Source organism: Colias eurytheme, chromosome 13, assembly GCF_061535395.1.
Source record: "Colias eurytheme isolate Ceu_HAF_F1 chromosome 13, ilColEury1 Martin Lab GWU primary, whole genome shotgun sequence".
NCBI classification, from domain to species: Eukaryota; Metazoa; Arthropoda; class Insecta; order Lepidoptera; family Pieridae; genus Colias; species Colias eurytheme.
Genome location: NC_142992.1, coordinates 7,001,160 through 7,018,379, shown reverse-complemented (window position 1 = coordinate 7,018,379; position 17,220 = coordinate 7,001,160). Strand labels below are relative to the sequence as shown.

The 17,220-nt window shown below is 34.9% G+C and overlaps 2 protein-coding genes across 3 annotated transcripts; both read right to left on the bottom strand.

Annotated features, from left to right (window-relative positions):
* Window positions 1-5,404: 5,404 nt before the first annotated feature.
* LOC149903456 (CUE domain-containing protein 1) lies at window positions 5,405-8,689 on the bottom strand. The gene is made up of 3 exons (XM_090108872.1): window positions 8,134-8,689; window positions 6,428-6,723; window positions 5,405-6,074 (listed from the first exon to the last, which is right to left on the bottom strand). The coding sequence occupies exons 1-3, from the start codon at window positions 8,409-8,411 to the stop codon at window positions 5,908-5,910; spliced, it is 741 nt and encodes a 246-aa protein (XP_089964998.1). The 5' UTR covers window positions 8,412-8,689; the 3' UTR covers window positions 5,405-5,907.
* A 2,038-nt stretch (window positions 8,690-10,727) lies between these two features.
* On the bottom strand, window positions 10,728-15,605 carry LOC149903455 (lysosomal-associated transmembrane protein 4A). Of its 2 annotated transcripts, none has more exons than XM_090108525.1 (7): window positions 15,436-15,605; window positions 13,975-14,088; window positions 13,509-13,707; window positions 13,236-13,350; window positions 12,714-12,870; window positions 11,891-12,463; window positions 10,728-11,451 (listed from the first exon to the last, which is right to left on the bottom strand). In XM_090108525.1, the coding sequence occupies exons 2-7, from the start codon at window positions 14,080-14,082 to the stop codon at window positions 11,341-11,343; spliced, it is 1,263 nt and encodes a 420-aa protein (XP_089964651.1). In that variant the 5' UTR covers window positions 14,083-14,088; window positions 15,436-15,605; the 3' UTR covers window positions 10,728-11,340. The 2 variants fall into 2 exon arrangements, with proteins under 2 accessions (XP_089964651.1, XP_089964650.1); XM_090108524.1 differs by having other exon boundaries at window positions 13,236-13,374; window positions 15,436-15,602.
* Window positions 15,606-17,220: the final 1,615 nt, after the last annotated feature.

The window sequence follows — 17,220 nt, the reverse complement described above, 5'->3', positions numbered from 1 at the left end:
CTGAAATAATATTTAAAAAAATAACGCCCTGTTTACAGTCTATCATTATTTAGTCTCTAATAAGCGATACAATTATTTCATATATTTTTTTTTATAAATCCTAAAATAATGTAATAGGTAGGTATACAAGTTCCAAAAATTCTTGTTTAGACAGCCCGTAAAATAAAGAGTCCATGTGGAATACGTATTCCAAAAGCTCCATTTCTTGTTCCGTAGAAAAGACAGTAAGTAGTAAACCTACCAAGCTTTACATTACACGAACCCAATTTAAGATGTCTGCAATGTCGTTCTTGGAATCCCATATTTAGTTGTTACTTTTTTGACAGGTTTTCCTAACTCTTGCACTTCTCATTTTGATTGCTGCATAGTTGAGCGTTGCCATGAGGCTTGTGAAGTTTTACGCTTATAATTACGCCGTTTATAAGCGGTCATCTGAAAGGAAAAACCAAATTAACAAAAGAATGTAGGTAACATTTTAGCGGACGGGGCAAAGCGGGCGCGTGCCCGCTTTACCCTGCCCGCTTTGCCTTTTTCGACATTTGAAAGGTTCAGACGAAATTCTACCTCAAAATTTTTAGACACGTGGATTTTTATGGAACCAAAATATGGCCAGATAGCCACTTAATAACTAACAAATTTTGGTTAAAGGATTGTAAACACCAAAATAAAAAGAACACATATTACATACCTTGCAATATTTTTCAAAAATCGTTGAAAAACATTTATTTGTTGCAGCTTGTAAATGCGTGCTCGCAAGCGAATCCAACGACTGCCGCGAGGTGGGAGGGGTGTGGGGATCGTGCTCACGAGTCGCGCGCGCGCCATTATTTAAAATTCCGATACTATACTGAGTGCCCTCTTTAGGCTCTGTGCCCACTTTAGGCCCCTTTCCCCTAACACATAATTTAGAAAATATCTAATTAAAGTTGCATTTATATAGTTACACTAGCGGTCCGCCCCGGCTTCGCCCGTAGTACATGTTTACGTTTTCTCTACATAAAAACCATCCACGTACTTCAAGGAATATAATAAAAAAAGAATTATCGAAATCGGTTCAGCCGTTCTCGAGTTATGCGCTTACCAACACATTTTGCGATTCATTTTTATATATAAGATTAAATCTTTATGCGTCAAATAATAATTAATTCGGATTATTAATGTAAATCATCAAAGGATTCATTATTTTACGAAATGTTTATGCTTATGTATGCAAAATATTGAATACCCTTTAAATTATTACTTACTTCAAATTAGTTAAGTAAGTATATGAACTTAAACTTAAACTAAAGATATGTCTTTAAATAATTATTAATAATATATACCTACATAATATATTTTTTTTAAATCAGACTTACCTTTCATCATCTTTTCTTTTCGTATGAGGAATATTTTTAGTAGCTATTTAGCTAGCTATTTCCTAATTTATTAGCTGGTAAGTAATTTTAAATGTTATGAAATTATATTCATATCTAAATTAATAGTGCATGAAAATATGAAAGTAATTTATATAATAAATAATAAAAAAATCTAATTAGTTATTATATTTAATTTGTAGATAAAAATATAACTCTATATTAATTTATTCACGCAACAAATGTCTGGAAACGTATCTCTATCAGTATTTAAAATCAATAAGCGTGTTTCCATATCAATTGTCCACCAACTAAGCTATGCGTAACAATGTGTAGTCAATAGTCATAGTAGACCGGGAGATACTGACACAAAATTTCGAGTCATTTGTAACAGGATGGCGGTTCTACAGGGGTCTTAGTACGCAATGACAAAAAGAAAAACGATGGCGTGAACGCTGGTACCGGCGGCTTAGTCGCGTGGGCGTTAGTCGAACTCGTCGGAAAATAGCGAAAGTCAAACGATTTGTAACAGTATGGCACTTATTTTTCCTGTAAGTTTGAGGATCAACAAATATAAATACAAAATTTCAAAGATCTAAGTGTTGGAAATCCTCACTTATATAAATTAATAATAAATTAAGTTTTCAAGTATAACAGCACTTTTTCCCCCTACTAGAAGTATGGCAAATATAATAATGGTCACATTTTATCAAATACTCTCCAAAAATCCAAATGCAATACTGGTACAAAAAGTTTGGCGAAATAAAAATTTTTTGCAGATTTTCGGCGGTATGGCGATCATTTGGAATCGTCCGAAAAGTATGGCATGGCGATTTTCGTAAATGGCTGCACGACGATAGTTACCTGTGCAAAAGTTAGCCTGGTACAAATGGTTGAATGATTGTTTTATTTAAATCAACACATTCGCGTCGGTATGGCGGGCTGTAAGTCACACCGGAAAAGTATGGCATGACACTACCGCCTACTACTTTTTTATGGGCTATCGGTAAATTCTAAAATTTTTGTGTTACAAATCGTTTGACTTTCGCTATTTTTCCGACGAGTTCGACAAACGCCCACGCGACTAAGACACCGGTACCAGCGTTCACACCATCATTTTTCTTTTTGTCATTGCGTACTAAGACCCCTGTAGAACCGCCATCCTTGTTACAAATGACTCGAAATTTTGTGTCAGTATCTCCCGGTCTATAGGAGGCAGTTGAGAAGGCAATCCGACTTTCGCGTTACGCCTCGTCGCTTTTCATGGAAAAATTTCAGTTAAATACGATCTTGTGGCACGCGTCAATACTCATATGACGCAGCCTCTACTTACTCGACCGTAATATAGAGTATAATGTAGAATTGGTTTTTAAATGTTTTCTTTAAAGTTTATTATAGCAGTTTTACTAGTCGGTAGAGGTATCTTATAACAAATAGGTGCATTCGATAATGCAGTCTACCTGGCGTATCTGTCGGCTGTCCGTCACGTCGTCGTTGTCTGTGAACGAAGCGAACGAAGGCCTAAGGTGAAGGCTATTAACTTAAAAACTATCTAACGTATTTTCACACGCTTTTCATCAACGTGTAGTGTTATATTAGTTTTCTAAGATTATTTTATATGAATTCTCCAAGACTTGTTTGAATTGGCCTCTAGGGCCACTTGAGTATTAATTATAGATATGTATTTATTTTAAAGATGAATAATTCTTAATGAATGACTGAAACGGGCAACAGCTAGAATGATATTGATAAGGCTATCACTAACAGATAGGAGTTACTTTGCAAGGAAATAAGCTTTGCTAGCAAAAAAAAACTTATCTTACGCAGAAGAAGTCACTGGCATCCGCTAGTGTAGGTATTAAATGTATAATATCCTATTTTTACAAGACTTAACAAAAAACTGGTTACCTACGTTAGAGATAAATGTTTTGCTGTTCACTAAAGTATAGCTTTGTGATAAAAAGTCGCCTAGCCTAATAACACACCTGCCATTCAACGGGTTTTGCTTCACTGATCTTCTGATCTTAATTTATTAGAAGACGAGTTGCCAATCCGAATCATCTTTCATAATTATCTACAGGTTGGCAATGACATGCGTTTGTATCAACCTCCATGATCATTAATTGCGTAATTAATCATTAGATATTCATCGCCATATATTATTCAGACACATGGAGTTATGGTCGACGCGGCCGTTGAGAGTTGCTAAAATATGCAAATATTTCACTCGTAATATTTCTTCCGAGAAGGGCCCCACTTTACTATGCACCGATCAGGCTGTAGACTTTTACAAAAATGCCAGTAGACGTATCATTATAAAATTAAAGTAATGAAGAGAATTGCCCTTTTTATTTTCTAAGTTTTCTTATATAGTTAACGTGTTTTATTATAAGGAACTTATACAGGGTGTCCCAAAAAGTAGTGATATACTGAAGCTGGGAGGTAGAGGACTTAGAGGGCTATCCGAATCACCCCCATGTGTGTTATGCGATTTTTCGTATTTTCGGAGTTATTACATTTTTTTCAATTTTTCATCTATCGCCGAGTACGATGAGATTTTTATTTATGGTGACGTGAATTATTGCGCTAGATGCTTGATTTTTTTTGTGTGCTAAGCTGAAAGATAGGCCAATTCAGTATGGTAACATTTACTATCGTTAGATCTTTGAATGGAATAAAAAAAACAATTAAGTGCCAAGAAAGATAAAATTACCCAGTATGTTTATAACTTCAAGGGCCCATAAAAAAATAAAATCACATAAAAAAGGTTTTCCATTTGGCTTTTAAAAACTTGCTCTATCGATCAGGTAGCTACCCTAAAAAATTCATTTTATTATTCTGAAGGCTTCAATCGAAAAATTGAAATCTTAATGTGGTAAGTGCAAAATTTTTATTAACATGATGATCATTAAAACCAATAAATAGGTGTTTAATTACCAGAATTTTTTTAAAATAGCCCCGCTGTTGCTCAATGCAAGTGCGACATCACCGTAAAAAGTTATCTTTTTAATGTCTGAATGTTCTTTTATCATTTTTAATGGTTTCTTCTGCTACTATGAATTTCCGGGTTATTTCGTCCAAATTGTGGCAGTCTCTCGTCTTTGTAGTATCCCCACGGAAAAAATTCAATAGGGTTTATGTCCGGAGACCGTGGAGGTCAGGCTAAAGGGCAAAAATACCCTGAAAGATGGATTGGTCGTTGCAGCCTGCGCATGCGCCGGTGACGCCTACCTTAAAGCCTGGCCTCCACGGTCCCTCGACCTAAACCCCATTGAATTGTTTCAATGGGGATACTAAAAAGACCTCGGCTACTTGAGAGAATGCCCCAATTTGGACGAAATAACCCGGAAATTCATAGTAGCAGAAGAAACCATTAAAAATGATAAAAGAACATTCAGCCATTAAAAAGACAACTTTTTACGGTGATGTCGCACTTGCATTGAGCAACAGCGGGGCTATTTTAAAAAAATTCTGGTAATTAAACACCTATTTATTGGTTTTAATGATCATCATGTTAATAAAAATTTTGCACTTACCACATTAAGATTTCAATTTTTCGATTGAAGCCTTCAGAATAATAAAATGAATTTTTTAGGATAGGTACCTGATCGATAGAGCAAGTTTTTAAAAGCCAAATGGAAAACCTTTTTTATGTGATTTATTTTTTTATGGGCCCTTGAAGTTATGAACATACTGGGTAATTTTATCTTTCTTGGCATTTAATTGTTTTTTTTATTCCATTCAAAGATCTAACGATAGTAAATGTTACCATACTGAATTGGCCTATCTTTCAGCTTAGCACACAAAAAAAAATCAAGCATCTAGCGCAATAATTCACGTCACCATAAATAAAAATCTCATCGTACTCGGCGATAGATGAAAAATTGAAAAAAATGTAATAACTCCGAAAATACGAAAAATCGCATAACACACATGGGGGTGATTCGGATAGCCCTCTTGGTCCTCTACCTCCCAGCTTCCGTTCATCACTACTTTTTGGGACACCCTGTATAAGTACTTTGTAGTAACAAATAACAATAAATAACGCAAAGTAAAAGAGATCATCAATTTATTTCTAAAAGAGGAGAAGTTGGTATTACTTATTAAATAACATTAGGAGGTCGAACAATATAATATTTTTTTTTTATAAAAACACAATAATGTTAACTACAAATATTTTACAACAAAACAAGTGGAAATTATTATAGATAACTGGGACATCTAAACAGCAAGTTAAAAACGACATAGGTAGATGGAATATAATTATCTAAGATCAATGAACAGATATGATTCTAATTAAACTATAAGCAAAATAAAGCAAAGTGCTAGGTAGTGTCTACACGTAGAGTCTAGACATTAATTTACAATCAAATCAAACGTATGGCTGATTCTCTCTATAAACCTTAAAATTATCTTTTCACGTCGAACCAACAATAACAAATTGTCCAATCCTATCTATCTATCCCCAGTCTTATGCGAAACCTTGTGCAGCTCCAAAATAAGGCCCATCTAAGTCTTCGGATGAAGCGCGATGATATGACGTGGCAAGATTAAATTAAATTTTGATGTTTTGTGTGTGCGATTTGTCGTCGTCATCGCTGTGCTCTTCCTGCAGCAGCAAGCTGTCGGGCGGGCCGCGGGGCGGTGCGCGCCCGCTGCCGCTCCGCCGGGAACCCCCTCTCGAAAACATCCGCGATAGTTGAGCAAATTTCTTCCGTGAGACTATAATACAAATATTAGAAGATCGGTTTCCAGATAAAGATGTAAGTTATTAGTCTTTAATATAAGGGAAACTAATTATGAAATATTAATATTTTAATAACAACTCTATTTTACATGAATACTGATGATGGATGACCCTCTCACTAAACTCCATCCAGTGTTCATTTAGTATCAATTAAAAAAAAAAAAGATCGATATAATTTATTTACTATAATTTACTACTGATTGCAATTTTGCAAATCTACATTAGATAATAAAATATGTATTTGTAGAGTATTTTATAAGCACCAATGGTTAAAAATTGATAAGTTAAGTCAGATATGAAATTTCAATAAAGTTTAATAATAACTTACGTTTGCCCATATTTTTCAGTCTTTCCTTAAAAGCCGCTTCATCATCATGACATTTTGTTTTATTTCCTTGTTCACTGTCCAATGCTGCTATGAACTCTTGGTTCCATCGCAGTTCGGCCATGAATTCCTCGTTCTGAAGGAATGTGGCGATGCGGTCGTCATCCATTTCGAGATTAAGATCTATTCTAGCATCTGTATTGGGAGGTATGCGTAGGAACATCGGTGGTAGGGGACCTAGCATTCGCGGAACCCATTTTTTACGTACAGCTAACGGCACCGACTCGTCTTCGACGTCTCTGCAAGCAACACCTAACTCAAGATATATACGAGTACGACTGTATTAAAAAGTTATTAATTGCAATATAGATAACTACTAGTTCTGCCTGAACAGTTCAATAATATGTCCCGAATATTCTTATCAAGATCCGTAAAGGAATTTAGATGGAAATAGATTTTTTCGTACCTAGTAGATATATACTAAATTGAAATTGAATTATCTATATGAAAAATGTGCCAGATAGATAGCATAAAACTAACGAAATAGATGATATTGAGTGGTGAGGAATTCAATAAAAAAATATTAATAGTATTCTAAATGTATTAAAGCGATTCAAAAGCGCTTATAAAAGATGTCCAATTGCATAAATAAGTTGCTGAATTTGAGATTATGCAATTGGAAGAAATTTCATGATCAAGAAGCTACTTAATAGTTGTAGGTCAGTGGCGTGTTCTTGGCTCAGATGAATCTGCCGGTCTCTGATAAACGCCTAGCAAGCGACTCGCTACATTATAATTGATGAATTATTTATGCAATATTTAGATGATTACTGCCATACTCGTATATGAAATAATGCACCGTGGGCGAAACATGTCTTGAAAGTTTACAACCGAGTATAATGCATGAGCAAAAACAAACTTAACCAATAAAATAACAAATTGTCGTCTTTTTTACCATTATTGCCGTTTATTGCACGCCTCATAAGCGAAGCGTTGAGGTGGGTACTACTGTCACTTCGCGCAAAACATCTGATTTTTCAAACTTAAAATGTCTTTATGTATCATACATTGCACTTGTAAGATAATACATACACACACATATTAAGAAAAAACACTATTTTTAACGTTCATGATATTTTTGATGTCATTTTTGTTATTTAAACTAGTTAAAAAACAGTTTAAAAAAGTTCTGTCTTGGACGTCCGTGTGTCTGTATGTGCGGATCCTTTTTCTTGTTAACACGATAGCGACCGAAATACTTTACTAATCGAGTCTTTTTTTTTTCTCTTACGCTTGAGTATGCTCAGGAATAGAACCCTTTCATTTTTCAGGGTCTGATTCGATGTGGTTTAATTGTTATTAAATAAACAAAAATAATAATTAATAAATATTTATTAAAAAAAAATTATGAGGCGTGCACTTTTGGATTTTCCAAATTATTTTGCCCTTATTGTAAAGGTGGAGCAATTTTCTTAAAATTTTCTTTAAAAATATGGATTCCTTAGATTTCCATGAAAAATAAAAACGAGTAAATTTGGTGATACGAAACTCGAAAGCTTACGACAATGTGTCAAAAATAATAGGTATGTTACATTTAATTAAGATAATCCAAACTGATTTTTCATATTTTTTTTTTATATTGATGGTAACTGTAAAAAAGGTTTATTTATTTATCTACTATTGCATCACATAATGTGCTAGCTACTTACACAAGTGCTGTGGTATCATTATCATCGCCGTTCTGAACAGCGCGTGCTGACCGGCGGCTGCTACGAGAAGGCGAGCAGCTTTCTACGCGCTCTATCTCTAACCGCAGTCTTTCATTCTGGTTGTCAGTGCTCATAGCCAGCAGTTGGTCGATGGTAGCATCAACCGCACCCTGGTTAGCACGCAGCACGGCTTCGATAACGTCATCATCCATGTCCGGAAACATGGTTTTAAAATCCGTCATCGCCTGCGTGAACTCGAGTTGCATCGTCGAAGCCATCGTGCCGGCCGCGGCGGGTCGTAGTGCGTGATCTTCGAGAGGTGTCACGAGCGCGGATCTCTCGCCGGCAAAACAGCTGATACGTCACTCGGATTTGGCGCAGTGTAGGAAACCGTTGCCGTGTAGGCATCGGCCATTCTCGCGACGCGCTGGATATTGCGTCGGTCGGTTTGTGTCCCCCACGCCACTAATTAGCGATATTAGAACGCTAATGTAATACAGCGCCCTGCACTGAACGTTACCATGATGTGCAATTTTCACTTTCTGTGTTTCAGGTGTGCAATGCGCTTGCGTGAGTGCAGAGGAACGCGGAGGGTGTAGTCGTCGATATAAATAGAGCCGCGTGAAACTACGACGGCGCGCTATGTTGTTGCCTCGTCCGGCAAGCGGCATGCGCGCATGTCCGACTATTGTTTGTAAATTACTTTCATCATTTTGACCTTTTTATATTCTTCTGCGACTGCACCGTTCATGGTTGTGCAGAAAGAGCATAAACAAACCTTAGCACTTCGTACGTGACTTGGACATAAATACTTTTATGAAATACCTACTGGGTATATGGATTCGATTTTGTATTTTATTGCGTCTTTGTTCCAGGGCGTAGATTACTTAAGTCAACAAGTTTTAAGATCCGAGAAACACTTTACGTACCTACCTACTCGTAGAACTTAGATTTTATCATTATATTGAAGTGAAACTTCTTTAGGCAGGTTGAGAGCAAAATTTCAAGGTCGCGTCGTGGCAATTACATCAATTCATAGAGTAAGGCGACGATTTTGGTATATTTGAATCTTGCCAAAGAAGTTTCACTTATGACGCGTGTGCTCGGCACGCACGTATTTTTTATTATTTTATGGCTTTATTTATTCTTCATTAATATAATATGCCCAATACGCCTCTAAGAATTATTAAAAGAACTCTAGATTTGCTATGTTAAAATTTGTAAATATACATAAATTAATGAATTTTTATATGTATTACATAGATCGTGATGATTCCCTGGAGCCTCATAGGATATTTGTCGCTAATTGAAAACTTGAAGGGAATTTAAAAGAGGATGGAAGCATGGATGGGGAAGCATGTATTTAGGTGCACGCGAGCACAGACGCGTATTATTTTTATACAGACAGTTTTTATTTACTTATTTATTAATCACAAACATTTATTAGATGGATAATTCGAAATAGATCTAATTCAGAAGAAAAAGTAAATGTTATTTTATACTAGCTTTGCCGCGCGGTACCAGCTACGGACGAACGCGCGAGCAAATCCTAGAATATAATTGTGAGACCAGAATTTTCTTAGCGGAAGAAAAAAAGGGGAACGCCGATTATTTTAACGAATAGACATGCATTGTCAACATTTATTTTCAAGTTTTTATCTTACACACATGAATAATTAAGTGCCTTATCGTGTAATATTACTATACAACAAATAATATTATCAATAATAAAAATACAGTATTCATCTAAGTGCGACACATTGGATATTTCATATATTATCCGAGATAGGCTAAGTACAATTGTTAGTTTGCAAATATATTTTACTTCACAGGAAATATTATCTTACTATGGATAGGCCGTAGTAGAACTACATCGAAGAGCTTAGCTTATATATATTATTAAATTTGACACGAGCGTAACAGACTAACAGATCAAATAATACAATAAAATAGGGTTAGTTTCTTTGAAGTTAGGTTTTAACTTATCAAATTATCTGTTATTTAGATATTCGAGTAAGGGCCGATTTTTCAATGCTTGGATAAAACTTATTCGTCGGATAATGTATAAAACTACCATTTTAAAAAAAGTATTCTAACTGCCCGTATTTGACAGTTTACGTGACATTTTAATATTATTGTGTAATACTTTATTGGACGGATAAGTTTAATCCAAGCATTGAAAAATCGGCCATAAGTAAATTAAAATAACTTTTTGATCTTTTAAAACATACAATTGACACAACTTAATTGCCTTTCAAAATGGACGGTCCTGAGCTCTATGAATATGTTTATCCTAACCAATTGTTCAAAAGAATATGAATCGTCTGAATGAGAAAAATATTACATAAAGTATAGAATAATTATTGAAATTAAATTAGATTGTGCGAAAGAGGTGGCATAGACCGTAAGTAATTACCACATATAGAATTTCTAAGTATACTTGAAGTCGATGTAATTAGAGTAATTATATAATAAATAATTAAATTGCATTTCCACTTTAGACATTCAATAAAATTGAAAACACGATTTCATTTGTTGTAATTATTGTGTGATTTGAAAACAATACAAAATACGTAGAGAATAACAAAACAAAATTTCGTTTATAAATATTATCTTTATTTCTTTGAAGAATAAAATGTATAGTTTTGTTTAAGATTTAATGCTAATAACGCAAAATAAAATAAAAAGACACCAAGAGATCGCAAATTTTTGCATTTCTACGACATCAAAACGCTACCTATAATACTATATTTCATTTTTAATTCATTGTTCCATGAAATGACATCGCATAATATTAGAAGATGTATAATTGGCAAAATATATTTATTTGGACCCAAAGAAAATTCATGATTTAAAAACTAGAATACATGACACACAAACCTATAATGGTATAAGGTAAAAATATAAAAAAGAAACAGATAAATTATAAAATTAACATGTCATAAAAAGAAATATGGCAACAGAGTAAAAATGGAATACAAGATCTTTTTTTTTGGGTAGATCGAGGCAAACGTGCAGACGCGTCACCTGATAGTAAGAGACATACACCCATAGCAAAATTGCTAGTAATATAATTTTGGATCAGTGTAGAATTCTCAAAGAGAATATGGGTTTCCCGCCCCAAAATAAAGTCCATGTGATAAAAAAACCATTAAAATGATTGCATAAAAAATAAGTTAATGAAGACTTAGCAGTTAATGGTAATGTTTAGACGGGAGCCTGTGAGCCCTGTTGCGGGAGGACTACCATAGTGTTTGTGGGGGCATTTTGTCCTTCTGCTTGAGCTTCAGTTCCATCCTTGTTAGCTTGGTTGGCGGCCTGTTAATGAAAAAAATATCATTAATTAATAATGAATTTTCTACACACAAGACTCAATCAAATTGACTGAAAATCAACACATAATCAATATACATAATATGGTAAACAGTCAGATACACATTATTCTAGCAATATTTAGGTATAGTGATGCAGTTATAGTACACCTGAGATTCTTATGTTGGACTTTCACTGTTGTTCACTGTTGTTCCTGTTGGTTGGTTTCACCATTCAATAAGCAGACCAGAGCAATGAGCAATGAAGTTCACATTGCACTTACCACAGGCACAGGGTTGGCAGCCATGAGCGTAGCGGCGCGGTACGATGGGGGCGGGGTCTGTTTGACCGCCTCCTCGTAGTCGGGCAGCAGGATCGAGTACTGCGGCACGGGCAGCGGCGCGCGGCTGTACGGGGCGATGGGGCTCACGGAGAGCGCACTTACCACAGGCACAGGGTTGGCAGCCATGAGCGTAGCGGCGCGGTACGAGGGGGGCGGGGTCTGTTTGACCGCCTCCTCGTAGTCGGGCAGCAGGATCGAGTACTGCGGCACGGGCAGCGGCGCGCGGCTGTACGGGGCGATGGGGCTCACGGAGAGCGCACTTACCACAGGCACAGGGTTGGCAGCCATGAGCGTAGCGGCGCGGTACGAGGGGGGCGGGGTCTGTTTGACCGCCTCCTCGTAGTCGGGCAGCAGGCTGGAGTACTGCGGCACGGGCAGCGGCGCGCGGCTGTACGGGGCGATGGGGCTCACGGAGAGCGCACTTACCACAGGCACAGGGTTGGCAGCCATGAGCGTAGCGGCGCGGTACGAGGGGGGCGGGGTCTGTTTGACCGCCTCCTCGTAGTCGGGCAGCAGGCTGGAGTACTGCGGCACGGGCAGCGGCGCGCGACTGTACGGGGCGATGGGGCTCACGGAGCCCTCGCTGGATATCACGAAGGGCGTGAGGCTGGTGAGCGCGTGCGTGCGCATCGTGAGGTACTTGTAGCAGCGCCACACCATGTTGATGAAATACGCCTGGGAAAATATTTGATATTAAAAACTTTTTATAGTCGATTTCCGTTAATCAAAGGTTCAATAAGGAATCAGACAGCTTTTATTTCTTTGAATAAATTGTTTATTACTTTCTAACACATTCTAGTTTGTTTCCTTTTTATTGTTCTTAGTTAAGAGGTTAACATCATAACATGCTGTCAGTTGTTAAAGTTCATCTTTATGTAACATTGGACTATTCAAACACAATAAAACTAGTTAAAAAACTACATACCTTCTGGAGAATAGCGACAAGGAAGGCGCACAGTATGAGGAAAGCCAACGCAGGGGCGGGCAGTGTTAGCAACTCGTTCCGCCATGGAACGCGACGAGCGTCCTTCACCAGGCGGTGGATCGAGCGCACGTAGCAAAGATATCCCATACCAGTTAATCTAAATTAAAAAAATGAAAGAAAAATGTATTTTATTTTCTAATTTCCTCCCAACATTAGAAATTTGTATAAATTTGAAAATTTATTATTCAATTTCCTAATTCTTAAACGTCTGGAACTACTGTTACCAAAACATAAACTAAATTATTACAACCTTAAAACATATTCACTTTATTAGTGCATGAAAAATTAATAAAAAAAATTTTTTTGATTATAAAAATTTATAAATAAGTACACAAACTGTATTACATAACTCATTGCACAATCGATATTCCATTTTTGTTAACATAAAACAATTCTGTCATATCACAGTATTTAATTTAATAGTACATATGTGAAGAAAAAAAATCTGTTAAGCATACTTACACGGTGATGGCGAAATCAAAAATTTGTAGACAAAAGAAAGGTAAGATATGGGCAGGTTTGCCGCGAGCTGCACCATATATTAACATCAGAGTGATAGCCAGAGTGCACACTGTAACTAGAGCACCAACATCTACGTCATCTGAATAAAAATAAACAACAGTAGTTAAAAATTAGTGTACTTTTAGAAGTATACATGAATGAATGTTCAAATCACAAGTCAGTAACAACAATGCATATCTAATTTTATATCAATTGTTACAGTCACATGCTTACGGTATATATAGCTGTGGTCTCTTGGTTTAACAGCATATTGTGGACTGGGAGGTGCTTCCACATTAGACAAGGGTGTGGGTAATGCTGAACCAACATCATGCCAATCTACAAAAGTCTCCTGCTCCTGTTCAAAGTCCTGCATCAAAGCTGGATCCCTGACCACAGCAGCCAAGAATCCCAGAGCTATGAGATGAAGGGTCTGAAAAATTTGTATATTTCAAATGAAAATACTAAGTAAAGGATGAGGGATGTTAAAAATAATTTTGATCCAATAAAATCTTATTACGATAATGAAGTATTTTGTGCAGATTAATGGATGTAAGATTATAAAGATTTTTATCATTTTAAATCCTCTGATCAACCAAGTATGCATATATTGATAACAAAGTCTGCATTTTGATAGAAATATATCGTAATATTTTTATAAAATATGAAAGAACATGCATTGAATTATAGAAATACTTACCAAATGCCAAGAACCAAGAAGTATGGTTCCGGTTCGTACATGCAAGCATCCACAACAGCGCCATTCCTTACTGCGCTCAGTACCCATTTTATTTCGAAATCTTAACATTTTGACCTACAAATATTGAAAATATTTTAATTTTAATTTTTAATTAAAAGGCACTGCTATGTTTTATTCATTTCCTTTTAATTGTGTATTATCATATCAACACAGGAAATAACCCATATTTAAATGATATAACATAAACATTGTGATGTTGTGAACTTGAAAAATAACTTGTGCCAATTATATGGTGAAATGTAGTTCCACAATACACATGTAAGTACCCTTTTCTTTAGGATTTGAAGTTATTAAACACAAATTGAAGACATCATTGCTTCATATTTTTGAATTTGATTAGTAAACACATATTGATGCATTATGTAATGAGTGACTCAATATCTGAATAAAAGAAGTTAGTAGTAGTATATGTCTAGGAGTTACTAAAAATGATAATACTGGATATAATGAAACATTTATTTGTATGGTATCAGCATATTGTAAACTAGCTTTCCGCCTACGGCTTCGCCCGCGTTTTCAAAGAAAAACCCGCATGGTTCCCATTCCCGTGGGATTTCCGGGATAAAACCTAGCCTATGTTACTCGTGGATAATGTAGCTTTCGAATGGTGAAAGAATTTTTAAAATCGGTCCAGTAGTTTATGAGCCTATTCATTACAATCAAACAAACAAATAAAGTTTTCCTCTTTATAATATTAGTGTAGATGAGGCATTAAGAGAAATTTGTCTAGAATTTTTTAGTCATTCACCAAAAATTACTTTAAAAGATCTGCTTTTCTCTTCCAAAATGTACACAACTGCAGAAGTTATAAGCAACAATTACACTTTTTTTTATATATTTTATAACAATTAATCCTTTTTTTATATATTCCTTGAAGTACGAGGATGGTTCTTATGTAGAGGAAACATAAATATGAACCACGGGCGAAGCCAGGGCGGACCGCTAGTTACTTATAAATTTGTTACAAAAAAGGAAAATCACATTTAAGACTAATCATAGATTGCTTCTTCGATTAAAATGTATCGACTGGAAACAATATCACAAAATTGAGCAATTATAATACCAGTAGTTGGTGATTTAGATGTTTTTTAGTTTATGTTGCAATGAGTAAGTCCAGTTCCGAGAATATGTGCACCAATAATATTACAACAATAAATACAATATATTATAAGAATAACTCCTGTGTGTATTCATAAAAAAGATTGCATATCGATAACTACGCATTACTCATATGTGTCACAAGTTTATAGAGAGTGCCTATAATCGTTTTATGAATTACACAATAAAATAAAAATGGAATCATAATAAGAAGCGTATTCAATATTCATATTACATTACATTGATTCCATATGTGTTGGGAATGTAAGGAGGATAGATTGTTTATTGTAATTTTCAACTTACGTTAAGGTCAGTCAAATAACAAAATACTGCTTTTGATTTTCACTAAAACAAGGAACTTTACTTTTACTAAACAATTAATTTCAATAAAAGTATCAACACATCAATATAAAAATCACAATTCAAAATTAAATAATCTTCATTTAAGTAGGTATGTACGTAAATCGTAGAAATCACGTAGAAATGTCAATGTGACAACTGACAGATTGAAATAATGACTATTGAGTTTAGAGCGTAGAGTGAGAATGAACTATAGAGACGACATCGGCGTATACCCGAACGAGATGGCGAATCCTTACGTCAATGTTGCCAACTATTACAAAAACTTTTTATCCGAAAAACTGGCAAAATATCTATAAATGTTTGGGTATTTTTTTGTAAGATAGAAAAAGACAGATTTGAAAAGATTTTGTTATTTATTAACTTAACTAGCGACCCGCCCCGGCTTCGCACGGGTGCAATGCTGATACTAAATAGTAAATAAAATATATATAGTAAAAGTTTTTGCTGGGACATCCCTTCAAGAAGTCATGTGAGCCCCTACCTTAATACCGCAAACGTCCTAAATATGAAAAAAAGACGCCAGGTACACTTTGCCACTTTACTTTTTGAATTGATGCAGTCGAAAATACCCACATATCTCTACGAAAAACTCGCATGGGTAGGTGAACGAAGTGCCTTAAACTACCTAACTAGGTCTGCAAACTGTAAACTATCCATACCCAAGCACCACTCAGCTGCATTCAAGGGTAGCTTTCGATACAATGCCACTAAGTGTTGGAACAACATCCCACCACCATTAACCAGTTTGACAAATATTAATAATTTTCGTTTTCAATACCGGAAACATATTTTAAAATCCTGTTCTAACACTTAGTGCATTTGTATCGAATTACACATTAAATATCTATTTTATAACATAATATTATATACGCATTTATTCTCTGCCTATCTATCGTTATAATTATTATTAACATTGTATACATAATTTCATTTTATTTATTTACATTATATACATAATTATAGGTCTACCAGAATCTGATGGCATATTTATATTTAAAAAATTAAAGATTTTCATGTGGCAACTTAATTTGACAACTATCAAATTGGTTGTCAAATTATTTGTTTTGATGATAAATTTTTAGGATTTTGTCTTCAAAATCTTCTAAATGTCGATAAAACCGCTGCGATCACAAGCAAGAGGTGTTGTTTACAATGTGTATAGAAAAATATTCGATGAAGTAGGGTCAAACTCATCACAATTTTCAATTTTAAAGCGCGTGAAAGATTTTATTGCTAAGTTGGACTTACCCGTTTTGATACTTTAAATTAAAAATGTTATAAATAGGTATATAATATTGTTTGTTGATTAAAATATAATTTTATGAAAACTTATAACAGGAGTTTCCAATTCGGCTATTTGTCAAGTCCAAGGTGTACAAGTCAATTTTATAATGTGTTAAATCTTACGAAAATAAACATGATTTTATTTTATTATTGTTTTATTTTATAAAAAATTATAAACAATCGTTAAATATAGTAAATAAGTTTTGATCTGCATTATCATTACATCCATATTTTCACATGCCATAATTATATATTATATTCAAATATAGGTGTGTAATACATAATATTATGTATTACCTTTAGAACATAATATGTATATTATACATGTAATAAGTACCTACATAATATTACGTGGATATCTCATTATTAAATACAGTATTATCCACTTGTGTAATATAAGTAATGATATTGAGGACAAAATAAAAAATACGCAGTATCAAG

Coding starts and splice junctions, on each gene's coding strand:
- LOC149903456 (XM_090108872.1), bottom strand. CDS start 8,411: ATGGCTTCGACGATGCAACTCGAGTTCACGCAGGCGATGACGGATTTT. Junction 6,724..8,133: donor AATGATACCACAGCACTTGT/GTAAGTAGCTAG, acceptor TGTTGCTTGCAG/AGACGTCGAAGACGAGTCGG. Junction 6,075..6,427: donor ACTGAAAAATATGGGCAAAC/GTAAGTTATTAT, acceptor TTTGTATTATAG/TCTCACGGAAGAAATTTGCT.
- LOC149903455 (XM_090108524.1), bottom strand. CDS start 14,082: ATGTTAAGATTTCGAAATAAAATGGGTACTGAGCGCAGTAAGGAATGG. Junction 12,871..13,235: donor TTTGATTTCGCCATCACCGT/GTAAGTATGCTT, acceptor TTTTTAATTTAG/ATTAACTGGTATGGGATATC. Junction 11,452..11,890: donor CTGCCAACCCTGTGCCTGTG/GTAAGTGCGCTC, acceptor TTTCATTAACAG/GCCGCCAACCAAGCTAACAA.